Source organism: Passer montanus, unplaced genomic scaffold (genome assembly GCF_014805655.1).
Source record: "Passer montanus isolate IOZ18808 unplaced genomic scaffold, ASM1480565v1 scaffold24, whole genome shotgun sequence".
Taxonomy (NCBI): Eukaryota; Metazoa; Chordata; class Aves; order Passeriformes; family Passeridae; genus Passer; species Passer montanus.
In genome coordinates this window covers 11,625,971-11,644,894 of record NW_024367037.1, presented here as the reverse complement: position 1 = coordinate 11,644,894, position 18,924 = coordinate 11,625,971, and the positions used below count along the sequence as shown (strand labels likewise).

General features: G+C 37.2%; 1 protein-coding gene across 2 annotated transcripts in view; it reads left to right on the top strand.

Moving 5' to 3' along the window:
* LOC120503046 (cadherin-7) overlaps window positions 1–18,924 on the top strand; it is an 86,899-nt gene that overhangs the window by 12,258 nt on the left and 55,717 nt on the right. For both annotated transcript variants that reach the window (XM_039711177.1, XM_039711176.1), the window contains one exon: window positions 580–980. In XM_039711177.1, the coding sequence (XP_039567111.1) occupies window positions 771–980 (210 nt within the window). In that variant the 5' untranslated portion in view covers window positions 580–770. The remainder of the gene's footprint in view (window positions 1–579; window positions 981–18,924) is intronic.

Here is an 18,924-nt window from a genome sequence, read left to right as displayed (position 1 = left end):
GACTCAGACCTTTTTACCAGGTCAGGTTCAGTTCAGAACAAACCATAGCATCTGGTGTACTGTGACTAAGAATCAATCCAATTGTTCTGATTCATCTTATGCTCCTTCATTTTACTTTTGAGTTATATGGGAGAAAGTTAATCTAGGATCTATCCCTGCCATTATTACAATTTGCTGCCTTTAGCTGGTTTGTAATTATATCATAGTAATGGCAAGTAAAGCAGACCGTAGCAGACAGAAGAGAAAATATCAAATGAAAAGACTGTAAATAACTACACTTACTCTGATTATTTTAAAGAGGAACAATTTTAGCATTTATACTGGAAAATAAAAACAACCCAGTGTATTAAGAGAACATTTAGGAGAAAACTTTATGGCTATAAATACAGTTGTATCAGTAATGCCATCCAAGAAGCTTGCTATAAACTCAGAGAGATTTATGTAAACTCATTGGTGTTGATGAGGAGAAAAGTAATGAATAAACAGTTTTGATGCATGGTGTGAAAGCTGCAAAGAATTTGCATTCTCTAAAAAAATTATAAAAATTCTGACAACAGTTCTTGTCTTTTTCCTGGATAGGTACCCATTACACCATTTCTTTGGTGAAGGCTATTCAGCAGTGGTGACATCTTCCAATCGGCCACTCTGCAGATTATTATCTCTGGACTCCCAGCTGACACCCTGCCGGAGGCTAGAGCTACTGAGACAACTGGAATTGTGCCTGCTTTGGTCAAGGTTTTTTCATTCACCGAGGAAAAAAAAAAAAAAAGATGAAGTTGGGCAAAGTGGAGTTTTGCCATTTTCTTCAGATACTAGCTCTTTTCCTGTGTCTTTCTGGGATGAATCAAGCAGAGATCACAAGGTCCAGGTCAAAGCGCTCTTTTCAATCAGGGAGGATGAGAGCCAAACGGAGCTGGGTGTGGAATCAGTTCTTTGTGCTGGAAGAATACATGGGTACAGACCCACTCTATGTAGGAAAGGTAGGGAATTTAAATAAACTTTGGAGGGTGCAGATGCTTGCTTTTTGATGTGTTTATATGATGCAATCTAAAAATTGTAATTCTGTCAGCCCAGAACAGCAACACATTGCATTCTCCTAAGAATGCAAGGTTCCTATTGCAATTTTCCTTAAGAGCTCTACACATTAGCACTGCTTGTTTAACAGAGTGCAGTAATGGAAGTGTATTGCCACCACCGATAGGAAGAAAATATTTATTACTTATACTAGGTTTTAAAACAGAGGAACATAACAATGAGTATTCTTTTTTAAGTGTTAACAGCTAGTCCCAGAAAAGAAGCTCTGTATTATGTTGTTTGTGGCCTAAAGCTCAGCACTGCTGAAAGCAAGAGAGAAAGAATGAGGCGTCTGTGGGTGTGATGAGTGAAAAGGAGGGCATGTCTGCATTACTGCTTTTCTTTGACATTGCCTGGCTGGCAGATTGTCACCTTGGGGGCCTCGCTGTCCTCTGTACACAGCACAGCTTTGTGGCTTTACCTCTCCTGTGATGGGCACGGGTCCAGTAGAGAGCCAGCCCTTTTACATCAAGGCATCCCAAATGGTTGTTTCTGAGTGCCCGTCGCTGCACATGGAGCACACTGAGCACAGCTGTGAATCCGGGACTTAGCTCATTTACTGCCTTGTGCTAGTGGGTAATACGCTGCCTTCAGCAATTATGCAGGGGAAAAAAAAGCCCACAAAACAAAACCCCCTCTTGTGTTTCGCTGTAACATTTATGTGTAATCATCTTATTGAAAGGAAAACCCATTTTCTCGGTAATATCAGAATCAATAAATAGAGTTTCTCATTAAAATACAGCAAATGCATAGAAAACAAGGGAGTGACAGCTTTTGGCACAACAGCACGCTTGCAGAAAAAGATGAAGTAATCTGAAATCCACTGCTTCAAATATACCAGTGCAATGAATTTCAGCTTACTTAATTCATCTTACTGAGACAAAACCTTGATGTTTGTGTTAATGCAGTTAAACACTTAGAATTTAATCATGCCAACTGAATAATCAAGTTAAATAGGGAACTGCATTCATGATTGCAGCTATCGTTGTGTTTAGGTGTTTTTCTGAATTGGGACTGGTACTTTGCATAATTGAACCCTTAAGAAAAGTGTGCTAGAATCAGAAATATCATCTTGTGGTGACATTACAGTGGTCTTGAAAGTTTTGGTAAAGTTTTATATTATGTAGCAGTATCCATTCTGATGCCACACAGCTGCTGGTTGCCTGTGTGGGTTTGTCTTTTAGGCAAATTTGTCCCCAGGTTGTCCTCTTGTGGCTCTGGAAATGGCCTAGTTGGCATTCCTTCGTATTGATAAAAAAAGAAGTGTGGCTTGCAAATTTGAATTTCTCTCCTGGAAAAGAAGCATCTTGAAATACTTGAGTGAAGACTAGTTTTGATCTGTAGTAATTCTCATATTCAGTCGATTGCTATATTATGGCCAAAAATGCTGTGGTAGTGCTGTAGTACATGATATTTGCATGCATGTGCTTATTTTTAGCTTCACAGTCTGCTCTTTCCCATCCTTTGCAAGAGTCCTAGCATTCACAAGCAGATATCTTCCAAAATGCAACCTTTTTTTTTTTTTTCCTCCTGAAACATTCTGTGCCCAGCCTGCTTTTGTATCAGCAGTATGGATTGTTGGCTCAGGAATTTGTACCAGCAGTCCATTTTGTAGGAAAAGCAGATAAAAATTTTCATTTACAAAAAGAAGCCCTTCTTCCTGGAAACACAGTCCTTGCTGAGCATCTTGTAAGATAAGATGTGCCCAGTTCCTAACCTTCTCATTGTAGAGGCTTTTCACTGTATGGCTCCTGAGGCGCAATCATGACCGAAGCTGCATTCCCACACAGGGGAGCAAAAAGGTGAAGAAGTGAATTTCTTTCTGTGTCTTAACATATTATGTGTAGAACCGCTCCAAGTGCCGGTGAAGTGAGCAGCAGTCACCTTCCTCCCCCTCTTCTCCTCTTGAAAACATTGCTGCTCTTGTTTCAAATCCTTTGCAGGCAGGTAGGGACAGAGAAGACTGAGATTTGGATGGGAAGGATGGGGTTTTTTTCCTTCTTTTTTTTTTTCTTTTTTTTTTTTTTCCCTTGGTGAGGAAGCTGCAGCAAGCAAAAAGCTCTAATAACTCACTTTTTTCATCAAATAAAGTGGAAGCAGCAACCAGACTCTGCAGAGTGCTCTGCTTCTGGGGAGGCCAGTCCTGTGCTGCCTTACGTTCAGGATGCTTTGCAGGGGTCAATCTAACTGCACATCCAGGAAGCAGGGACCTTCTTCCAGCTTTTAAGGGCTGTGAGATAAAAAGGCTTCAGAAACACTCAAGCAAATAGAGCTGTAGTAGGAAATACTGTCTCCTTGCCGCTATTCAATTTTACAAAGCCCTAGGCAATTCTGGTTGGAGGACAGCATTTGGGGGATGTTAGGGTTACACGGCAAATCATTCAATAGTTGTGAAATATCAATGTTAATTCCATGTTCAGCACTAGCTCTGTCCTCCTGGGTGTCTGCATGCTGACACTTTAATTACATGATCATGCAGGGTAAAATCATATTCCTCGTAAATAATGTAGTAGGATTCCTATTCATCTCAGTAAAACAAGTCCTTCTCTTAATTTTTCAGTGTTTTCATGTTTGTTTAACAAGGCTTCACATCTATACCTGAGGTATACTGTAGCCTTCCTTCTTGACATCCTTTTTTCATTTTTCTAAATGCATATGTGAATATATGGGTTTTTTGTTTGTTTTGGTTTTTGTGGGTTTTTGTTGGTTTTTTTTTTTTTTTTTGGTTTTTTTTTTGGGGGGGTTTTTGTTGGGTTTTTTTTTTGTTTTTTTTTTTTTTTGTTTTGGTTTTTTTGTTTTTTTTTTTTTTTTGTAATTAAGGCAGCAGGCTCTATTTCTCACGTGACTCTGGAGAAACCTCTGGAGGAGTTCCATTAATTTCACTCTAATAGGAGTCAGAGGTGACAGAAGTTTGGTCTTTGCTTTTTTTATTATCTTCTTTTAAAATTTAGGTCCTTCCTCTCTACAATATGAATTTTAATCATCTTGGATGTAATTTTGAGCAATTCTTGGGAGGTGGTTCACATGTAATCAGATTGTGGACTGAACCATATACAATTCTTTTCTGTCGGTCAGCACAGCATATGTTATGTTCACTTGAAGGGCTGAAGCATTTGAGTGTTTAACGCATTAAACTGTTTGGATAGGCACTGTTCTCTTCCAGACATGCCATGTAGGAGGTGAGGCAGTTAACTGTGATGCTTATTGAGCTAGAAGCATAGCTGGCTTCTGTTTTCTGGAAAATGTTTACTATTGCTTGGTAATATGTTTTTGTGAAATGCCTTACTCTGTATCTTCCTTGTAAATGATGGTAATAGAATCTATTTGGGGAAAAAAGAAAAAGAGCAGTTTTAAATTATTTGAAACATAAACACCTAAAATTAGGAAAAATTTTGTTGAATATGCTATTATGTTGAATATTTGAAAACTTGCATACGATATTGTAATTAAAGTTTCCATGGGTACACATTGGCAAAAAGGGGTAGAGTAAAAGTAGAACTTGAACATTTTGTTGGTATTTTTTTTGGTTTTGTTACATAACTATCAGACATCCAGGGTCTGGGTTTTTTTTGGTCTGGTGGGTTGGATTTTTTTAATTATTATTTGTTTTAATTTGTCTTCTTCTGCAAGAGTATCAGTCTCATCAAAAGCATTATTATGATACAAAATCTCTGCCATTAATAATTTCATTTTTCTTATTAAATGTTAAAAAAACCCAAATAAACAAAAGAAACTGCAAACAAACCTGAAGTGATACAGGTCTTTGAATTCCATGTGAGATGCTGATTGATAGCTGGCTTCACTTTTTTCTTTAGGATCCAAGCCAACTCTCCTTTTCCAATGGCTCTAAATTTAGGTATAGTTACAGGGCAGTTTCAAGCTTTTTGCTGAGTTGAACTCTTCTCTTGAGTTCTCACTAACATATGAAGGACTGAAAATAAACACCAGAGACTTTTGACCGAGTACAAACCCAAGAAATTAGTATGTAACTTTGAGAGGCTCACTGGTAATTCTCAAAAATAATGCTTTGAACTCATAAAATGCCCTGAGTATTGTTTTTTATTTATAATGTAAGAGAAAGTAAGGCATAAGTCCTAACCTGCTTTTTCTTGATTGTCAAATCAAGAAAAAAGGTTAAATGAGTGAACTAAGAGCCTATAGTTTCCTAGATCTCACAGTCACTGCCTTCCAACAGTTTTACCTGCCTCTTCTGATTGTTTTAAGGTAAATAAGCCTGTTGGATTAAATTTTCAAACATTGTCAAAAGTGCATAAAAGCTAATATTTGCATTATTATTTCATGGACTAGTACAGAATGAGGGGCATGTGGGAAAAAAACCAGAACTGAACTTAAGCTTTTCCTATAAAATTATGTCATTTAAGAGAATTTGAAGGTTCTACAAGTTTTAAGGGAACTTACAGGAAGGATGGGTTTTTAAAGCAGACTCATAACAAGTTTATGTTATTATTAGCACGGAGAGTGGGTAGTTTTTTTCCAGTCTACTCATTTTGGAGGGAAGGAGGCTGGATAAGGGAGGATACTGGGGTTTTGGATTAATGCTTTGTTTTTCAAAGGTGTTGGTGAATATATCAGTAAGGTGACAGAATTACTCACATACTATATTTATCTGTGGTGTGACCTTGTCTCAGGCCATAGAGATGCAGTCAGCAGTAGGGCTCTTTTCATAGAATCGTAGCCTCACCATTTCAGATGTGGCTGATGAATTTTGATTGAGTTGGATAATAAGTGTCTTTGCTAAAATACTGTGTAGGCAGTGAGTACTGTGGAAGTGCTGGCCACTCAGTCAAGCTCAGACTGAACTGTGGGAATATTACTGGCATTTTGGGAAATGGAGAGGACATGAGGTGATATTACACAGGCTAAATATAGGAAGAAGGACTGGGCTGCCTCACTTGCACATAGTGAAAAAGGAGGTTAGTCAGGCACAATTCCCTGGAGGGATCTGACCCTCATGCTGCTTCTAGAGGCACCCACAAGGACTAAGGCTCTCTGCTCAGCTGTTGTCTGTGTTCTTTTTTTTTTTTTTTTTTTTTCCCTAAACATCCTGTGCAAGGTAAATGTTCATGCCTGTTCTGCAAGTAAGCTCCTAGCTGAGTGTACCACAGCTCTGCAGACTTTTGTTTATTTTCCACACCAAGAAGTTTTGGAAAAAAAGCATTCAAACATAACAAACTCAGACCAACTATTTCTCATCTGTCTTTGTGGCCTCTGTGTGGAAAACAGACAGCATAATAACTCAGAAAGAAACTTCCCCTTTGTTGTATTTTTTCCTCACTTTCTATTTGTGTTATCTTTACTTTTATCATAATCTTTGAAGCACTGTTGTTTTATATACTCCCAGAAGGCCATTTAAGAAAGGCAAAAAGAAAATCTGCTGTATTTCTGATATTTATCCATCTCAGGAACTCTTTGCTTTCCCGTGCTATGAAAATTGATAACTGCTGACCTTTTAAGTAAAATGGGACATGCCATTCTTTTCAAGTATTTTCCTACCACAACTGCTGCAAATGGAATGAATGATCAGAAAAAATAGCAAGTCCTGATTACTTGCTTAATGTATTGAATAGGTCTTGGGAAAGTGATGCGTCAATGGTACTGCACAGGTGTGACTTTACTATCTCAACCTGTTCTGTCCAGTCCCAGTATCACACACTTTTCTTCACTGGATAGTCACTGTGGACTTTGTGTGCTATTTCCGTGCTATAATTTATGTGGATTACCCTGAATATCTGAGAGATGACTGACAATCCAAATGTTCCCTCCTTAGCGTGCAGGGCTAAAGTGTCTCTGGGGAGAATGGTGAGATTAAGGCACACAGGAAGAATTATCCAAAAGGATAATCTAAAATCTGCTGCCTTTTCCTGGTTGATTTCATCAGCCTGAACAGCTACAATGTAATTTCTTCTTTCTCTCTTTACTGGAAGTCGTCTTCTCTCATAGCTGAATGGATACTAGAGAAGCTTTTATGCCAGGGACTTAAAATGATGACAATTTCACAAGCCCAAGCACTAAAAGACAATTTGTATGTGATTTCATTATTAAAAGTGATAATAGAGTTGAGAGACTTATGGTTGGATACTGAACCAGAACATGTAGCTTTTTGATCTCTTTTGTATAATATAGAACATTGATCCTTAACATGTGCCATTACAGAAGAGGAAGGTTAGTGAAGGTGATGACAAGACCACTAAATTAGGCAGCCCTCATGGCAATTTTTCGTTCAATGGCACAGCCATGCTATTTATGTAATCCTGTAATACCATTTCTGTATTTCAGCAGAATGAGAGGCTCTATCTGCAGTGCTCTGCTCTGGATGTCTTTTGACCATTATTTAAAACTAAATTTTATGAGTCTCTGATAAAATAGAACAGCAACAGTAAAAGCTAATTTTGCAATTATATGTAGATGAGAGGCTCTTGTATGCTTGGTTGGTTATCAGAAAATGCCTTATTTTCAGGAAAGAATGAGATTTAAAGCTCTGATGTCAGTCAAGCTGATGCTGCTTCAACTGACATTCCTTCTCCTTTTTGTCTTCAGAGATTGTACTTGGTCCCTTAGTTCTTGTTACTGGCTGTCATCCAACATCCAGTTTTATGTCCATCCTTTTGTCTCACAGTTCTGTGTTAATGGCATTAGAAATACAGCACTGTAAAACTATGTCCATCAGGAACTGTGACTATTTGCATTGTTCTAAGACAAAGGAAATCCATTCATTAGTTATTTTCCTATTTAAAATGCAAGCAAACACAACCCCTGCTCTGAGGCAGTGGTCTTATAAAGCAAGAACTAATAGCAGACTGAGAAGCAATGACAGAATTCAGGGAACTGTAGTGTTAATCAACATCTGAAAATAGTTTGAGAACAGTGGGTCACTAGTGCTGTTTTCTATGAAGATGGAATATTTCCATCTTTCTATGAAGATGGAAATAAAAATGAGACACATGTAACATTTTAAAACATTATGACCATATAATTGAGAGTTCTTTCCTGCCTTTACTTCCCACTTTATAGATGACAAGTTTTTTGAAACTTTTAAGTGCAGATCTGTTTAATATCTATGTTAGTACAAGGCTACATCTTCTTTCAGACCAGTAAAGATAAAGGATCTTTTCCAATTGCTTTCAAAATATCAGACTGCATATGCTTTATAGTTTTACATCTTGTAGCCTGCTGTCACACTACCTTTTTCATGTTGCCTTTTTTTACTTATACATCTTCTGTTAGCCATAAATGTCTGTCTACAGACTCATTGGGCATTCATTTCATGAATTAAGTATTTTCCATGTGTCACTGTCTAAAAATGATGCCAGGATTGTTGCTGCATTGTCATAATTCTACTGCAGAATTTCTTCTTTGCTTCGCATTTGTTTTAAATATTACACTGCATTTCTTAATTTCCTGGGCCCTCTTTTCTTTTTTTTCCCAGTAATCACTTAATAAAATAGCACCTGTCTACATATATCAATGTTTCAGCACTAAATTTAACCACTTAATGGGAGAACCTGGGGCAATATATTTAAAGATTCTGAAAAAAATCAGGGAATGGTTCCTTTGCATGCAATAAGCCGGCTTTTACATAAATACACTGATGATAAGTACTGGAAATCTCTTCAGTATTATCTTATTATCTCAGCACTGTGCATTTCCATGGAAGAGATAGCTGAGCAAAGTGCTAACGGTGGAGCTGCTGAGAGAAGAAAGATGTTAATACATTAAGTTGCTCAGTTCTTTTAGAATAACTATTAGCTGCCTTCTGCTAAGAGCATCTTCTCTGTCACTTTTGCACTGGAAGAGATACTTACTGTCATGTAAATTAAAGACAAGTTGCTCTTAGAAAAGGCAGTGGAGTGTGTGCTCTAGGAGAACTCTAATTCTGTCCCAACTGTTCAAACCATGTTCATGGTATGAGTACCAGCCTATACCAAGAGCAGAAGTTTGAGGATGTCATAATGCTTAGTCTTTCATAACTTCCAGGTTATAACAAGGAGGATTAGCCAGTTAAAAATAGGCATGGGGGTTGTTTACTTGATACAAATAAATGTTGTGAACACCTAACTATAATTCATTTGAACTCAATGTATAAATGGGAATGCTCTTAACTGTTCCAGGCAAGTGCAAACTTAGCCAGTGAAGAAGTTCATTGGCAACAGATACTGATCCACAAAATCAGTAAATAGGCTCATAAAACTGAAGGATAGATTTAATATTATTTCTTGCAGATGTTCTTGAAAAAAAAAAATACTACCATTAACAGTTCTGTCATTGTAAAAATATTTGGTGATGTTACAGCCCTCTGCTGTTGCAAAAATAATATTGTTATTTATGTAGGTATAAGGCACATAGTATGTTAGTAGCACACTGCAAGTCATAAACATAGTAAAGAATAAGCCTTATTTTTTCTCCCAGATAAATAGGAATGCCAAGAGAGATATAGCTCTTCTGCATACAGAAGTTCATGCACCGTTACTCATGTACCAAGAAATACAAAATATGCCTTACTGACATGGTGTCAAGCCGTCTTTTTCAGAGTTCTCCCCTAGGAGAAGAAGCTAATTCTAAACATTAAAGAAGACAAAAAGTTTTTTAATATGTTTTGATTATTAAATTATGCTGTTCATAGAGTAACTGAAAATTTAATCCAGAAACTTCAGATCAATTTTATTCACCCTTGGAGACCATTTCAGACATCTGGTCATTTCAAAATTGAATTTTTAACTGATATTTTATTCTGTAGGTTAGTGAAAGAGGAATACTGAGGATTGATTTGCAACATACATGAACATATTCCACATTTTGAGAGTGAAGAAATAGTGGCTTCCATTCATATAGTACTTTAAGGTTCCTAAAGCACCAAAGGGATGCATTGTCTCATTGTGTGTGGGTGAAAAGGTATATGCTAAGAACAATTAAGGACAATCTTAGATAATATTCTGTTTACAACACAGAAAATTCTTAGGCCCTCTCTGAGTAGAAAGAAAGAAATTTAATGTCATTTCTAGGTGATGTAAGATTTTTCTGCATGAATTCCACAAAACATTGCCAGAGTCATACTGTTTCATTTAGTTTTCCTGTTTCTGTACATCATGAGAAATTACCTTAAGGATTAACCAGACATGCAATTCTATTGCTGTGGAGTATGTGTGAGAAGAATTTAACCCAAAAAGTTATTTTTCATTTGAAATGCTTCCAAAATATGGAAAATCTGGTAGTTGGACTGTACATATGTAAGGTTGATAAGCTGCTTAAACACTTCATACTGAGGTACCAAATTGTTACCCTGCTGACTAGGCAGTCAGGCAATTCATTTTCCTTACAAGGTAGGCAGGTGCTGTATTACGTGAATTTTAGCTTGTTATCCTGTAACAATGAAAAGTTTCCAGACACAGCTGGGAAAAGCAGATGGTCATTTCTCAAGTTTCCATAATCATGGTATAAACGTAATGCCATAAATTAGCAAAATACTTAACTCGTCTTTCTTGCACAATCTATACACATTTTACAGGCAGAGCAGGCATTTGGAAAAGTGCTTGGCATTTTTTTACGTTTCTTTTTTAACTGGCAGGGCTGTAATTCTACATAGTCTACATATTAAAAACTGTTTAAATAATTCCACTTGCTCCTGGATGCTCATAATTTTCATGTATATGTAGATTGTTATCCTTCTCACTGTATTTCACCCTTTACCACTTAGCTGTTACTTAGCCAAGCAATTCTTTTAAAAGGTTTTCCTTTTTGAGTCAACACTGTAGTCTTGTGTTCATCCATACTGCTCTTTCATTCATCCCCTTCTTTTTTTGAATATCTTCTTGACAGTGAAAAGCTGTGAACAAAAGCACACTATTGTTGCTTCATCTAAACAGGAAATAAGCCAAGTGAAACTGTTACTTCCTTTCTCATTGTAAGATTCAAATTGCACTATTCATGTCTGTTTCTTTCTTTGCAAATTCATGTCCACTACCATGCTGAGAATCTTAAAGCCTTATTGCTTTTCTGGTTTTTTATCTTTATGCTGAATCAAGCACACTTCTCAGTGAGTATCAGTGCCAAAGCAATGGAAATAATAGTTGTTTAAAATGTTTCCATTTGTTTGATTGAGAAACCAAGTGAAGCCATGTCAAACAAGGTTTTATGGAGCAAACATGCAGGAACTAGAATGACAGCACTGATGAAGCATATACAGAAATGGGTATGAATATCTAGGAAGCAATGGAGGGACCTCACATTGAGGAATAGTTCCGGCTTATACTGACACTTTTATTTAATTCAGATTTATCTTAAGATTCAAAGAAAATATAAAAATTCTAGCCTATATTGGTTTTAGTTTGAGAAAATAGAGATTGAAAAAGTTAAAGGGAAGAAAAAGTATGCCAAAGACTAAGTGTGAGGTGGGAAGGAACATGCTGAAGCATTTTACTTTTTGTCACTCTGGAACTTGATGTAAAATGGAAATCAGTGAGAAAATAAATTTAAATTAAGGTATAACAATCTAATCACAGAATGGCTCAGGTTAGGAGAGGACACATGTTGTCTGGTCCAACCTCCCTGGTCAAGCAGTCATCCCAGAGCAGATGGCATAGGATTGTGTCCAGACAGCTCTTGAACATTTTCAGTGAGGAAGGCTCCACAACTTCTGTGGGTAGCCTGTTCCAGTATGTGATCACCTGCACAATAAAAATATTCTTCCTTGTGCTCAAGTGGACTTTTCTGTGCATCAGTCTCTGCCTGTTGCGTCTTGTTCTATTGCTTGGTGAAGAGTCTGGCTCCATCTGTGTGATCACCTGCATAATAAAAATATTCTTCCTTGTGCTCAAGTGGACTTTTGCGTCTTGTTCTATTGATTGGTGAAGAGTCTGGCGCCATCTTCCTGGCACCTCGCTTCAGAATCTTACAGACATTGGTGAGGACATCTTTCTCTTCTCGAGGCTGAACAGGCCCAGCTCACTCAGCCTGTCCTTGTAAGAAAGAAGCTCCAGGCCCCTAGGCCTTCTCTTTGAACTGTTCCAGGAGGTCCATGGAGCTCCAGGAGCTCTCTCTTGTACAGAGAAGTTCAGAACTGGACCCAGCACTCCAGATGTGCCTCACTTGGGCTAAGTAGAGGGGCAGGATCACTTTCCTTAACCTGCTGGCAGTGCTGTTCCTGATGTACCCCAGGAACCCACTGGCTGTCTTGGCCACACGAACACACAGGCCCATGGACATTTTGTTGTCTACCAGGACCCCTGCATCCTTCTCCAAAGAGCTGCCTTCCAGAAGGTCACCCCCTGTCTGTCCTGGTTTATGGGGTTATTCTTCCCCAGGGGCAGGACCCTGCACTTGCCTTTGTTCAGTTGCAGACAGTTCCTCTCTGTTCATCTCTCCCACCTGCTGAGGTCCCTCAGAAGGGCTGCCCAGCCACTTCTCCCAGCTTTGCGTTATCAGGGAACTTACAGAGGAGACATCTGCCCCTCCAGCCAAGCCATTGATGAATAAGTTAAATACTGGGCATAGTTTTGAACCTTGGGAGACATCACTAGCAACAGGCCTCCAACTACATCCTGTGCCACTGACTGCAACCCTCTGGTTCAGCCAGTTCTCAATCATCCTCACTGTACACTCATTCAACCCACACTTCCTGAATTTGCCTGTGAAGATGTTGAGAGAGACAGTGCTGAAAACCTTGCTGAAGTCAAAGTAGAAAATAGTACTGCCCCCATCCCTCCAAGTAGTTTCATTGCAGAAGGCAATCAGTTTGGTCCAGTGTGATTTACCATTAATGAACCTATGCTGACTACTCTTGATCACCTTGTTGTCATCCACACGGATAGAGATGGTCTTTTGGATGAGGTCAGGGATTGAGGTGAGGATCACCTTAACTGTAGATCTTGATTCCTTGTGCTCTTTGCTAAAGAAGCTATATGCATCTGTAGGATCACATATTGGTTTAGGTCAACTCAATCCACCCCATGGGTTCTAGAAAGCAGACCTGACTTGGTTATATTAACACAGATGGAAAATGAGGGCAGGTAGCCAGAGATCCAGTAACATCCAGATTTTAGAAATATACAGGGGAGTAGGTCTGTTAACTAGCAGATGTATTTGAAAGACACAAAAAAGGTAAGTAAAGTTCATTTTTAATCAAAAGAGGAAAATGCCATGTGCAGCAAGGTAATATGTGATACAAGACATCAAAGGCAAATATCATCAAGACAAAACCTAGTAGAACAAGTTTTTATGCTTCTTTAATGAGACTAAGTAAGCAATGAATAGGAAATGAAAGATGTAAATATTTCTTATAAAGCATTACTGGAGAGGGCTAGAGAATTTTGAATGTGTTAAAAAAAGCCCAAAACATGAACAGCAGAGTGCCAAACAGCACAGGACAAGACAGAATAGAATTCTATACATAGAGGTTCCAAGAATTACTGGGTCAAGATAAAGCATGGACAAGTGAAAAACAACATGAAGATCTGGAGGAGTCCAAGCAAGCCTGAGCTCTCAGCAGACGGATGGAAGGATGCAAATATGTGCAGCTGTCAGGGAAGTAACTGGACCATGTCCAGACTGTTTCCAAATTAAGATCCAAAATCAAAATTATGAGTTCTCTGGTCTGCCATTTAAGAAGGTGATTTGTACCTTACAAAGCAATTTTTTCTTGGGTGCTAAAGGGATGAAATAATGACATCAATGGCTTTCAGAACTTTAGTAGACACCTTTCCTTCTAGACTTGTATTTTGACATTGATCATTTCATGTAACTATATTTCCTCCCATCTGTTTGCAGGCTGCATGAGAATTTTTTCATGCAGACTAATTTCAATGTCCTGTCAAAATTAGATGCTGTTCCATACTATCTAAGTCACAGTATTACATGCAACAATTTTCTTTCATCTCTTATTTTAGTAAACAGAGATGGGTAGACAATGATGGTCCATTCTGCTAGTCTGATGACAAAGTAATCTTTCTGGATTTTTGGGTTTTGTTGCAATTTTACTTATAGTAGCACAAAGTGAAGTCAATGACTGCTTTATGTGTGGGATGATACAGACTGAGGGCCCAGGTGCTTTGTCAGGCTTCCAAAATACCTGCCAAGCAGAAAATGAGACCGTGAGGTAGATGGAAAGATTAAGACGTGCACCCTGATGACAGATCTTTCTGATTTAAAGATATAAGGGTGTGTATCTATATACCATATTAAAAAGGGAAGATATTTACCATTGCTTCTGAAATTATGTTATCATATGTGTTTTAGACAGTGGCCAGTCTTCCAGTTCTGATTATTTGAGGCATGCTTTGTATTATACTTAAAATGAAAATATCATTTTGGAACACAGTTTGAGGCTTTAGCAGGATGTGTTAACAATTTTTGTTTCAGATTATATTTATTGGAAAATTACTTTGTAAAATAATTAGCAGGATAAAGGGGAGACATGCTGCAGATTCACCTTCAAGGTTAGAAGAGTTAAATTTATTAGAGTGAACAAAATGATCTGCAATATCACAAATTTTCCTGTAATCAAGCATTCCTGTACCTGTAAATAACCTTTACTGAGAACTTCAGCAGAAATTGTATCTGTGGCATTGTAGAGAGTCATGGAGTGAAACCAGATGCTTTTTCTTCCACAGTAACTTGAATCTGGTGAAAATAGGGATACAACTGAGGATGAGCCATACATTCAGTATATGCTCAAAATCAAAGTGGATCCTTGGTTTGCAACAGAACTAGTGCAATAAAATAAGGTATATTTTCTTAAACATTAAGATACTGTTTAATAATGTTTGGCAGAGGATAACATCACTTTATAAATGAAATCTTGTAAGGCAAGGTAAGAGTTTTTCTTTATATATTCCTGAAGTTGTACATCTCAGTAATCAATAGACCCTCCCTGATGTTTTCCTGTAAGTTTGGGCTCAACAAAAGCATTTAATACCCTTAAATCTTGTATCTCAGTATTTAAATATCTTCAGGGTGGAGTGTAAGAAGAAGCAGTAGATTGTGACATGGCAAAGGTCGCTCAGGGCCCTGAGTCCTCACATTGCCTTGGAAACTCATACACACAATATGATGGTTTAATATGTCTGATGGTTTACAGACTAGCAGAAAATTTGCTCTTAAAAGAGACTGCTTAAAATTGTACTGTGTTACTCAGTAGATGAATTCTATGTGTGAGTCACACCTGCCTGTTCCAGTGATAATTTTTTTCCTACTTATTATTGCCATTAGTCCTGCTGAGCTAACACAGGTGAGAGACAGCAAACTGAGTGTCATCCACAGACTTATTTGTTATGTTCCACTGACTTACACCTGCAGAATCGTATTGTAAGCTATGGGGCCCTACATTTTAAAAATTAGAATAGAATCTGAAGATTGCAGGGGCTTTACTTGCTTTTGTAACCAGGGAAAAAACTCAACCAATATTGCAATATGAACAGCTTGCATATGGTCTGTCCACTGAGTCTGAAATGCAAGACAAAGGAAGGAATTGCTGGTTTTATGCTATTACTTTTTATCATGGTGCATACTAATAGAAAGTCTGTTTACTGTCCTAATCCTATTTTTTTAATGATTAAATTGGCTTGGTTGGTTAATTAATTTTGGTTTTCACCAGTTAACATTGAATTCACTAGATTTGGTGTTGGACTACTATCCTTCCACTTGTACCACTATTCTTGTGTATGTATTGACACAAATGCATGGTTTTGTATGTGAACTGGCATGCTTTACCTTTGGCAAAAATTATTACAGAATTAAATAGTGTATTCTAATTCCTCTACTCTCTAATATAGGCACTGGTTTTACCTTCCAGTCTTCCACAAGTTTTAAAAGTAGCTGCAGAGCAAACCTGAAGGGTATTTCTTATCTTGAGCTGTCATGAATACTGACAAATAGTGACTGATGACTTCTGTGAACAACATGCATTAGAGTTTCTCATATATTCATCACTGAAAACAAATTTTAAAAATCCCTGAACAATCTCTTTGCCTTCTAATTAATTTTATTGGAAAATATAAATAGAGATAAATGGAAAGAAGAAAATTTGAAGTGATGAAAAGGATGTATGTATGAAAAAAATTTGCCAGCTACAAACTCCCAAAAGAGCAGGGGTACTATTGGACAAGGGATTCAACAGGTAGGAAGATGTGGAAAGAGTATGGCTGAAGAAACACAGCGACCTTTGGACTCTTATATAAACTAGAGACAGATAGAGAATATAAATTCTTGTCAGTGAATCACTAGTGAGATTAAAAAGTAGAACTTTCTGTCCACTTCAGAAAGTTAGATTTTAGTGATTGAAGTGTGTACATATTTCATTAATTTGACTAATCTGCTTGTTACTTTTCTTTGCAGAAGCTCTTATTTGTGCCTTTTTCACAAGGTAACTTTCAGCTATTTGTGAACAACATAACTATTTACTAAAATGCCATTGTGTTTATATGACTTGTACAGTTTTGAAGGGAAAATATACAGCAAAATAACATAAGTAAGAGATTTTCATGTACAGAAGCAATTATTAATTGAAAAATATTTACTGAAAATAACATTTTCTTTTAACAAATATAAAAGTTTGGCACTATTTATTAGTGTACAAGGCTCAGAGGCCAATGAATAGGGATATAATTAGTTATTTTTTTCCCTTAAAACTACGGGATCCTCAGTTAATAGCAATTGTAACTTTTTTTCAGTGCACAGAGCTGTGCTGATTTACACCAAGCTTTATAGAACTTCCCTAAGGGGACTTTCTTAAATGAAATAATCATTTTAATGGACCACACAGAAGGTACGAGACAAGAGTGGAAATGCCTTGAGTATAAAGTTCTGAACATTACAATTGGTGACAGAAGGCCTATCAGTGAGACAATAATCCTATAAAAATACGTAAAGATCAGATTGTTTGTCGATTTAGACTTGCTTTAATATGGATGCATGCAAGGGAGCTGAAACTTTGCATCTGTTTTGTATACAAAGTGATTAGATTGTGATCACTTAGTCCAAGAGGATAGAAATGATGCACAATTCTGCCAGGATGAGACATGCAAATTGGATCAATTAGGCTTTGAGAGTGCTCAGACAATCTGGTAGAGAAGTTTACATGCTGTGTCAAGTAAAACTTAGCAAAGATCAGTCCTGGATGCTAGGGGCAAGTATTATAGTGATTTAAACGCTAATCTCTGAGAATAATTCATTGTTTTCAGATTTAGTTATAAAATGGATCCAACCAATACTATAATGAGACAACCAGATATTATAATAAAAAATCTCTTACAAAGTTGTTTGGTGGTACACCAGAAGTATGACAGAGAAAACAGTAGCAGTCATTTGAGTTGCATAATTTTTTGTAGAGGCAAGTAAATTCAGATGACTGATCTTGTTTGCAGCTAACAAAATGCACAATTCTAGTAACTCCTGTACCTTCATGTTTGCCACAATGTTTCAGAAGCCGGGAGTATTCTCATAAGTAGCTCACTGTGTGCACTATTTTCATTGAACCAAAGCTCTCTCAGAAGGGCATCAACAAGAAAATGATCATTAGGTAAGACTGCTGTTATTTCATCACAGACCACGTAAGAATTTGAATTATGTACCCTTTTCAATGTCTTTTATTGTGCCAAAGGACATGTTGTTTTAGATAATCAGAGGGGTCTCTATGGAAATTGAAAATTTTCAATATATGTGAAATACCAGAAGCCTCAGAAATCAGTTTTGAAAGGAGACACTAAAATTTTCAGTAGAATCCAGACAGCTTACAGAATTAGGAACAGGTCTGCACAATTTTAAGATCGATTCAGCAAGTATACATGAGCAGTGTAAAATGACACGTCATTCCACTATTTTATCAAAATTTGTATATCAGTGGCACATTTACTGTATCACCAGCATTTAATGGGAATAAGTAAGAAATACCATAAGAATATGTTAAGGTGAAAACAGATGAAAAAATCTCAGCACCGTCATTTTATATGGCAAATGTCATATCTCATTTGTTTGTTTGTTTTTTAATACAAGTGAAGTTCAATCTTAACTAATAAATATCTTCTTACATCATTTGAAATGGAAAAATATGATTTGAGGAAACAAGGTATAATGACTGCAGAGGAATTTGATGAGATTTTCTTGTTACATGCTTGTTGTAAACACCAGCATAAAAAAAGGCACTAGGAGAGCACTGCCTTTCACATAGAACTGTTAAAATCCTTCTGAGCTGGGAGGATTTACAATTAACCTAGTATTGTTCATGTTAAGGCAGTTTTTTATGGGTTTGAATGAGGCATTATCCTCCCCCTCAAATATTTTGTGAAAAACAAGCAGAAAACCTGGGCATTAAAAGCATTTATTTCCCAGCCCTTAATCCTGTAGAGTTTAAATGCCTATCAAGATATGAATTACCATCTTGAGATCAGCCTGGTTATATCTGAAAATTCTTGCAGGCCTGCAAGTTTGAATGGTTAAAAAAAAAAAGCTAGGGAGAAATCAAACTTCTTAAAGTATCTATTCACAAAGGATCACTTTAAATGATCTGAACAGTTTCAAGCAGACTTTCAAGTGTCCATATTTACTGTGCATACTCTGCTTCAGCTTGTTCTGAATACTGAACAGCTACCATGTGAATTTGTGTAAGGAAATCTCTTAATCTTTCAATGCTGCTTCTTATAATTAGGCATATGTGACACACGTTCATTAAAGCAACCTGCCTCTTAGAGCAGGGGTTAAGGGGCTGTTTCAGAAAGATACTTAGACATATGCTTAGTACCAGCTTTCATGACTGTTAAGCAAGTCCTGACACGATCCACATGGATAAGGATGATTTCCTAACTTAGAAAATGCTAAACCAGCTTTAATTTGATGTAGCACCAG